Source organism: Garra rufa, chromosome 5 (assembly GCF_049309525.1).
Source record: "Garra rufa chromosome 5, GarRuf1.0, whole genome shotgun sequence".
Classification (NCBI taxonomy): domain Eukaryota; kingdom Metazoa; phylum Chordata; class Actinopteri; order Cypriniformes; family Cyprinidae; genus Garra; species Garra rufa.
In genome coordinates, this window is record NC_133365.1 from 3702231 (window position 1) to 3711928 (window position 9698).

The 9698-nt window shown below is 35.6% G+C and overlaps 1 protein-coding gene across 2 annotated transcripts in view; it reads left to right on the top strand.

Moving 5' to 3' along the window:
* LOC141335818 (ephrin type-B receptor 4a) overlaps positions 1-9172 on the top strand; it is a 31851-nt gene extending 22679 nt beyond the window's left edge. For both annotated transcript variants that reach the window (XM_073841374.1, XM_073841373.1), the window contains exons 9-16: positions 1022-1086; positions 1188-1301; positions 2091-2338; positions 2425-2640; positions 4317-4466; positions 5467-5660; positions 6693-6851; positions 8056-9172. In XM_073841374.1, the coding sequence (XP_073697475.1) occupies positions 1022-1086; positions 1188-1301; positions 2091-2338; positions 2425-2640; positions 4317-4466; positions 5467-5660; positions 6693-6851; positions 8056-8164 (1255 nt within the window). In that variant the 3' untranslated portion in view covers positions 8165-9172. The remainder of the gene's footprint in view (positions 1-1021; positions 1087-1187; positions 1302-2090; positions 2339-2424; positions 2641-4316; positions 4467-5466; positions 5661-6692; positions 6852-8055) is intronic.
* Positions 9173-9698: the final 526 nt, after the last annotated feature.

The window sequence follows — 9698 nt, forward strand, 5'->3', positions numbered from 1 at the left end:
AAAGACCAGCATAAACCAGCTAAGGACCAGCATAAACCAGCTAAGGACCAGCATAAACCAGCTAAAGACCAGCATAAACCAGCTAAAGATCAGCATAAACCAGTAAAGGACCAGCATAAACCACCTAAGGACCAGCATAAACCATCAAAAGACCATCTTAAACCAGCATACAAGCATCAAAACTTACCTAATGCTATGCTGTTTTTTTCAACAGGGATCCATGCAGCCAAAAGGGAATAGGGAACGTTTACACAAATATAACATTTTTGCATGTTATATAAATGTAAAACAAAATATTTTTAAAATAATGTTCTTATAAATGTATTAATATTTTATATACGTTCTCATAATGCCGAGAGAAAATCAAAACTTCTAAAAACCTCAAAAAAAAAAAATCCAAAACTTTTTCAGAAAACGTTCTTAGAATATTAAGAATAAATGTTAAAATTACATTTTAGGTGAAAATAAAGTGAGTAGAGTGTTGAAAGAAACGTTTTTGTAACCTTTAAGGCTATGTGAATAGCGTATTACTTAATTAACTTAGAGTTTTCGCTTTGCTTACCCAGTTGATTGATTACATTGATAATTGCAAAAAGTTTTCTAAAATGTTAGGCTTAAATATGCAAATGAGCCATTATTTATATGAAATATGCACTTTTGTGCATGTATTTCTAGTACAAAAATCTAAACACTGGATGAAGTCAGTTTTAAAAAATTTTGTTTAATATTTTTGACATATAAGAGAATTAGGAATTTGGGGATGGAACTGAAATGCTTGACACATTAAGTCAAAATTTTAACTCAGTCGGCTGTGAAATGACTAACAGCTTGAAGCCTCTGCTATTGGTTTTTTCACCAATCCTGAAAACGCATTTCCAGTTTGGCTGGCCATTTATATCTAAAAACCTCAAATGTGTTTTGTATTTGAATATGCAAATTAAGATGTTCTGGCACACATTGTGTTGATTGATATTGAAAGAAGATACATTTTGTAACATTGTAACATTTTGTGTGTTCACAGGAAGCAAAATCATTTTAAAGATCCAGAAATGAGTGACAAAAATGGCCAGTATCTCATGGGTCAAGGTGAGCAGAGCACATACACAAAACATCATTTTATAATTATGCATTCTGGTTAAGCTGTGGGTTTTTGATTAATGGAGTAACTGACATTTTTTCTCTCCAAGGAGTGAAAGTTTACATCGATCCATTCACTTATGAAGACCCTAATGAGGCCGTGAGAGAGTTTGCTAAAGAGATTGATGTCTCGTGTGTCAAAATCGAGGAGGTTATTGGAGCAGGTAAGATGTACACCCTCACAGAGTTTCTCCTTTTGGACATACTTCAGTTTCAGACATTAAAGTCGCATAATTGGCTTCAGTCATTTGAAAGACATAACAAAAGAGTGCTATTTTGAACTTTTTGATATTTATAACACAGTCAAGTCACATTAGTATTCATGCAGTGCTTTATAAAATACGTTTTATGCAGTAATAAACAAGAAAATATTGTTCATTTTGTAAAAGTGCATCAATACAATACAGTCAGTGTTTTTTCCTTTCGGTTCAACTTTGTCAATGTTGCAAATCAATTATAAAACAAGTTTAAAATGGGATTTCACAAAAATAGACACCAAGCAACCATAAAAAGTATTGACCTGTTGCTCATGGCTTACACTGCAAAAAAATGCTTTTTTAGATTTTTTTTGTCTTGTTTTCAGCCAAAATATCAAAAAATTCTTAAATCAAGAAGGATTTAAGTAAGTAAAAATTAAGTGAGTTTTTAGTGAGAACTAGCTAAATAATCTGCCAATGGGGTAAGCAAAATAATCTTATTTCAAACAGAAAACAAGATAATTTTTCTTACCCCATTGGCAGATTTTTTTTACGCGCTTCATTTTTACTCATCTAGAAAATCCTTCTTGATTTAAGAATTTTTGATATTTTGGCTGGAAACAAGACAATAAACTAAGTTAGAAAAGCATTTGTTGCAGTGTATTACAGTCACGACCTGTTAGGACTTAAAAAAAGGTTTGGATGAAAAGATAAATAAAATTCCCAAAGCTGAGTCACTTGTTTTGCCGTTCTCAGGCGAGTTTGGAGAAGTCTGTCGAGGGCGGCTGAGGATTCCGGGTAAGAAGGAGAACTACGTTGCCATTAAAACCCTCAAGGGTGGATACACAGACAAGCAAAGGCGGGACTTCCTGTCTGAGGCCTCAATCATGGGCCAGTTCCAGCACCCCAACATCATCCACCTGGAGGGCATAATAACAGCCAGCTGCCCGGTCATGATCCTCACCGAGTTCATGGAGAACGGAGCTCTGGACTCCTTCCTCAGAGTAAGTTTGCTCTGGATCTAGTGTTGCATGTTTGTGGACGAAACCATCTCCAGGACTTTCTGACATGGGTCTTTCTTTCTCTCCAGCTCAACGATGGCCAGTTCACTCCAATACAGTTAGTCGGGATGCTGCGGGGCATCGCGTCGGGAATGAAGTATCTCTCTGAAATGAGCTACGTACACCGTGATCTCGCCGCACGGAACATTCTCGTCAACAGTAACCTGGTCTGCAAGGTGTCCGACTTTGGTCTGTCGAGATTCCTGCAGGAGAATTCGTCTGATCCTACATACACCAGCTCACTGGTAAGAGGAAATGCTGATGCAATGTTCAGCACTTCACATGAACTCAGTATTATATGGGAGAAAAAATGTAACTGAGCACACTACAAAAAATGCTTTTCTAGTTTAGATTTTTTTGTCTTGTTTCCAGCCAAAATATCAACAAATTCTTAAATCAAGAAGGATTTTCTAGACAAGTAAAAATGATTGTCTTGTTTTCAGCAAAAAAAGTCAAAATTAAGTGCATTTTTGCTTGAAACAAGCTAAATAATCTGCCCATGGGGTAAGAAAAATAATGTTGTTTTCTTGTCTAGAAAATCCTTCTTGATTTAAGAATTTGTAGATATTTTGGCTGGAAACAAGACAAAAAAATCTAAGCTAGAAAAACATTTTTTGCAGTGGCATGTTTAGCAATACAAATGAAAGCTGGTTTCTGTCACTGAATAAAGTTAATTGTGACTTTTTATCTTACAATTCTGACTTTTTGTCTCAGAACTGTGATATATAAATGCACAATTGCGAGTTATAAAGTCAGAATTGCAAGATATAAACTCACAATTCTGACTTTTCTCACAATTGCAACTTTGTATCTCACCATTCTCACTTTTTACTCACAATTGCGACTTTGTATCTTACAATTCTGACTTTTTCTTACAATTCTGACTTTTTTTCACAATTGCGACTTTGTATCTCACAATTCTGACTTTTTCTTACAATTCTGACTTTTTTTCACAATTGCAACTTTGTATCTCACCATTCTCACTTTTTACTCACAATTGCAACTTTGTGTCTCACAATTCTGACTTTTTCTCACAATTGCAACTTTGTATCTCACCATTCTCACTTTTTACTCACAATTGCGACTTTGTGTCTCACAATTCTGACTTTTTCTTACAATTGCAACTTTGTATCTCACCATTCTCACTTTTTACTCACAATTGCAACTTTGTGTCTCACAATTCTGACTTTTTCTCACAATTGCAACTTTGTATCTCACCATTCTCACTTTTTACTCACAATTGCGACTTTGTATCTCACAATTCTGACTTTTTCTTACAATTCTGACTTTTTTTCACAATTGCGACTTTGTATCTCACCATTCTCACTTTTTACTCACAATTGCGACTTTGTATCTCACAATTCTGACTTTTTCTTACAATTCTGACTTTTTTTCACAATTGCGACTTTGTATCTTACAATTCTGAGTTTTTTTTTTCACAATTGCAACTTTGTATCTCACCATTCTCACTTTTTACTCACAATTGCAACTTTGTGTCTCACAATTCTGACTTTTTTTCACAATTACAACTTTGTATATACAGATATAGCGAGATATAATCTCGAAATTGCAAGTTATAAAGTCCAGTTCTGAGGAGAAAAAAAAGACTGATCTGTTCAAAGAATTGCGAGTTTATAACTTACAATTCTGACTTAATAACTCGCAATTGTGACTTTATTTCTCAGAATTGCGAGTTTATATCTTGCAATTCTGACTTTATAACTCGCAATTGTTAGTTTATATCTCACAATTTGGAGAAAAAAGGTCAGAAGTGTGAGTTTGTATCACGCAATTCTGAGAAAAAAAGTCAGCATTGTGAGATAACTGCAAAAACCTTTTTTAATTTTTTTCTTATTCAGTGGGGGAAACAGGTTTCCATAAATACAAGAATGATGATTTATCCTAAAATGCTTTTTCTCAGGGTGGTAAAATTCCGATCCGTTGGACAGCACCCGAGGCGATTGCATTCCGGAAATTCACATCCGCATCAGATGTGTGGAGTTACGGAATCGTCATGTGGGAAGTGATGTCGTTCGGAGAGCGGCCGTACTGGGACATGAGCAACCAGGATGTGAGTGTTTGCGATTTTGTGTTTGCATTTTTGTTCTACATCAAGTTTAACTTTAGATTTAATCAGAGATACAATAGAAATAATGTCCACTACCAGTGGTTGATGGTTGTTTTTGTTACAGCCATATATTGAGAATATCGCTTTTAAAGTTGTCCAAACACTGCAAAAAATGCTTTTCTTACTTAGATTTTCTGTCTTGTTTCCAGACAAAATTTCTACAAATTCTTTAATCAGGAAGGATTTTCTAGACAAGTAAAAATTGTTGTCTTGTTTTTAGTAAAAACAAGTCAAAATTAAGTGAGTTTTTGCTTAAAACAAGCAAAATAATCTGCCAATGGGGTAAGAAAAAAAAAATCTTATTTCAAGCAGACAACTAGATTATTTTTCTCACCCCATTGGCAGATTATTTAGCTTGTTTTAAGCAAAAACTCACTTAATTTTGACTTGTTTTTTCTGAAAACAAGAAAATGATTTTTACTCGTCTAGAAAATCCTTCTTGATTTAAGTATTTTTAGATATTTTGTCTGGAAACAAGACAAAAAATCTAAGCTAGAAAACCATTTTTTGCAGTGAATGAAGTTCTTAGCAATGCATATTACTAATTAAAAATTAATTTGCAACATTGATAATAATCAAAAAAGTTACTCGAGCAGCAAATCAGTATATTAGAATGATTTCTGAAGGATCATGTGACTCTAAGGACTGGAGTAATGACCCTGAAAATTCAGCTTTACATCACAAAAATAAATTACAATTTAAAAGCTATTCAAATAGAAAACAGTTATTTTAAATTGTAATATTATTTCAAAAAAAGTATAATTTTTCCTGAATTTTTGATCAAATAAATGCAGCCCTGGTGAGCAAAAGAGACTTTTTTTTATCTAACAAGCCTAATTAGAAAGAATAAATATTTTTAAAAAAAAAGCTAATATTGACATTAGACATGTATTTTCGGTAATATATCTTCCCTTCATTAACACAATCTGTTTCACCCAATCAGGTGATTAATGCCATCGAGCAGGATTACCGGCTGCCTCCTCCTCCTGACTGTCCCACGTATCTGCACCAGCTGATGTTGGACTGCTGGCAGAAGGAGCGGACGGCACGGCCACGCTTTTCCAACATCGTCTCAGCACTCGACAAGCTGATTCGCAATCCTGCCTCGCTTAAAATCACCTCCCAGGAGGGGGCAGGGTACGTTTCATATCCATTACTGTCCTATATCACATATGTGACCCTGGACCACAAAACCAGTCATAAGGTTAAATTTGACAAAACTGAGATGTATACATCATATAAAAGCTCAATAAATAAGCTTTCTATTGATGTATGGTTTGTTATGATAGGACAATATTTGGCCGAGATACATCTATTTGAAATCAGAAATCTGAGGATGCAAAAAAATCAAAAAGACTGAGAAAATCACCTTTAAAGTTGTCCAAATTAGGTTCTTAACAATGCATATTACAAATCAAAAATTACATTTTGATATGTTTACAGTAGGAATTTTACAAAAAATCTTCATGGAACATGAACTTTACTTAATTTCTTAATGATTTTTGGCATAAAAGAAAAATCAATAATTTTGACCCATACAATGTATTTTTGGCTATTGCTACAAATATACCCCAGCGACTTAAGACTGGTTTTGTGGTCCAGGGTCACATATTATTTCAGCATTTTTACTGTTGTTTCTATAGAAAGCATGCATCAGATTGCCCATTGATTTTTTTTTTTACTTAGAATCAAATCATTTCTAAGACACTTCATGTTTTAGTTCTGTTGTCTATTGGTTTCTATGTCAACCCCCAACGAAATCAATGTTAGACAGTAATGAAATTACTGAAGAATAGTCTAAACAACATCATAGGAGAAGTAATGCAATTCCAGTAATGCATTTCCCCAACAATGCTTGTCAATCAAGAACATAGCGGTTCCTGTTTTAGGTTTAGCTTAGGTCCATCACTTCATTAGATTGGCGCTCGTACACACAGTATGGCCTCTTGTATGTTAGTCTTGCCCCGCCTCTCTCAGCATGTCGGCCTGTCAGTCTGTCAATCAAGACTCGGTATGAGCACATATCTGTCCGTCACATGCCCTCCCCCTCTCCTCAAAGGAAAGCTGTCAGAGTCTTCCTCTCCATGGCAGTCTTTCTTCCTGCAGGCCCACATGTTAATACGGACAATTACATGCGTTTTAACACTTGGCTCTTTTCTTGCTCCTCAGACCCTCTCACCCTCTGTTAGACCAGCGCTCCCCGCTGACGCCTGCATCCTGTGGGACGGTGGGCGACTGGCTCAGGGCCATCAAGATGGAGCGTTACGAGGAGAGCTTTCTGCAGGCTGGGTACACGTCCATGCAGCTGCTCGCCCACATCACTACAGAGTGAGTGAAGATAACATTCATAAACAGCTTTCATTTGCCAGAAATACTGACATACACACCTGAATTTACAAGGAAAAGTAAAAATGATCTATGGTGAAAGGTAGAGTTGAGTTCAAAAGTTTACATACACCTTGCAGAATCTGGAAAATGTTAATTGTTTTTACAAGGGATCGAATAAAATGCATGTTTTTTTGTTTTTTTGATTTAGTACTGACCTGAATAAGATATTTCACATGCATATAGTCCACAAGAAGTTCAAAAGTTTACATCCTCTTGATTCTTAATACTGTGTTGTTACCTAAATGATCCACAGCTGTGTTTTTTTGTTTAGTGATAGTTGTTCAGAAAAAACCTTAAGGTCTGACAAATTCTTTGGTTTTTCAGCATTTTTATGTATTTAAACCCTTTACAGAAGGTTCAAACGCTCACTGATGCTCCAGAAGGAAACACAATGCATTAAGAGCTGGGGGGTGAAAATAATTGGAATTTAAAGATCAGGGTAAATTTAAGTTGTTTTGTCTTCTGGGAAACATCTTCTGTAGCTTCAGAAGGGCAGTACTAAATAAAATATTATATTTAGGCGAAATAAGAAAAATGTACACATCTTCATTCTGTTCAAAAGTTTTCACCCCCCTGCATTTAATGCTTTGTTTTACGCATTGTTTTTCCTTCTGGAGCATTAGTGAGCGATTGAACCTTTTGCAATTGTTGTATATGAGTTCCTCAGTTGTCCTCAGTGTGAAAAGATGGATCTCAAAATCATACAGTCATTGTTGGAAAAGGGTGCAAATGCACAAAAATGCTGAAAAATATTATATTCTAATTATACATTTTTTGTGTTTTTGAAAGAAGTCTCTTACGTTCAGAGACTGCATTTGATTAAAAATCTATTTAATAACAATTTTAAATGAAATACTACTGTAAAATATTTTAAGACGTAATTTATATTCTGTGAGCAAAACGAATTTTCAGCATCATTACCCCAGTCTTCAGAAATCATTCTAATATGCTGATTTGCTGCTTTGAATTGATTCGGAAATATTTTGTGACAATTCAAAGGCTGGACTGTCAATGTAATGCGTCCTTGATGAATACAATTGTTAATTTCTTTGATTTATTAATCATTTTAGATATGTAAACACCATCATATGTCAAGATCTATCTCGTTATCTAATTCTATTTCTCTCTTCTTTGCATCTTTCAGGGATCTGCTGCGTTTGGGAGTAACTCTGGCCGGTCATCAGAAGAAGATTCTATCCAGCATCGAGGCTCTTGGGATTCAAAACAAAACTCCAGGGAATGTGCTCTACTGAGTGAACGCTTGTGGAGTTCATGTAACCTGCACACTTACATTCAGGAACATTTGTACTTCCTTTTTTTACCGGGTCGCTTCAGGATCAAGATGACGTACTTGCTTCCAGGACTACCTAAAGGAAACCACTCCAGGAACCTGTGGGAACTATCACTGTAATACCACTAAAGCATCATTTGTGATATCAAACGGGTCTCGTCGGGATGTTGCCTCCACCATTTCAACATTTTTATGGGGAGTAACCCAAAAGGAAAGACTTGACGTCTCAATGCAAAGACAATGATGAAGTATTTCCATTTTTGCAGAGTATTTTTCTAAAGGAGACTTTCGTACTGAAGAGGCTGATGGAGGATATACAGCAAAAAGATGAGAACGTGACCTTTATAATGCGAGCATTTGGATACAAGTATCAGATTATTAATGACGACGACTTCATCCTTCGCGTTAAGGATGAGCTGTGTGCGAACGGTCGCATACTCACACACGCTAAGTGCCAAGTAATTGGTATTTTGTTTTTAAATGATGCACTCGGTGTGTGAGTGTGAGTGTGAACAGCAATAAGAAAGAAACGAGCACAAAAGTCTTAGCACTTTTTTATGGAAGAGAATGAAGCAGAGGTTCAATTGGTGGACTAAATATGCGAAAACACACACACACACACACACATATGTTTAGATCTGCAACACTTGACTGGCACTAAAAAGAGACCAAATAAAAGACTGGAGACCTTTGAACGCGTGCCATACTGTTTTGTTTTTTTACGGGAATGTTGTGCTGGTTTGACTCACCAACTTGAAGCTGGTGTCCATCATCAACTAACCACAAGACTCAAAAGCCACCCTTTCGTACCACACATGGGTTTATGGGTAGGAGGATTTGGTCTTCACATTGGAGAGCCACTATAACAAACCAGGGACTTTTATTCGGTTGCCTCTTTCTTTTTTTTTTTTGTATAAATATATCTTGATTTATGTAAAAAGATTCATTTTCTTTGTCAGTGTAATCTGTGTTTCTGTTACAATAAAAAGTATACATTTAGTCTCGTTTTGAATGGTTTTCTTAGCGAGGAATCACATTACTCTTGGGTCCCGCTTAGATGTATTACACCACCGTTTATTCATGTCAAAAAAAGTAGATGTTCATCTTGAATCGCAAAACACGTTTGTTGCTTTTGAGGTGGGATACATGTAAGTAAAGTAGTTCACTTCCAAAACAAAAATGTACAGATAATGTTCTTTTCATCCAAGATGTTCATGTCTTTTGTTCTTCAGTCGTAAAGACCCGTTTTTTGAGGGAAACATTTCAAGATTTCTCTCCATATAGTGGACTTCTATGGTGCCCCCGAGTTTGAACTTCCAAAATGCAGTTTAAATGCAGCTTTATAGGGCTCTAAACGATCCCAGCCGAGCAAGAAGGGTCTTACACTGCAAAAAATGCTTTTCTAGCTTAGCTTTTTTGTCTTGTTTCCAGCCAAAATATCTAAAAGATCTTAAATCAAGAAGGATTTTCTAGATGAGTAAAAATTATTGTCTTGT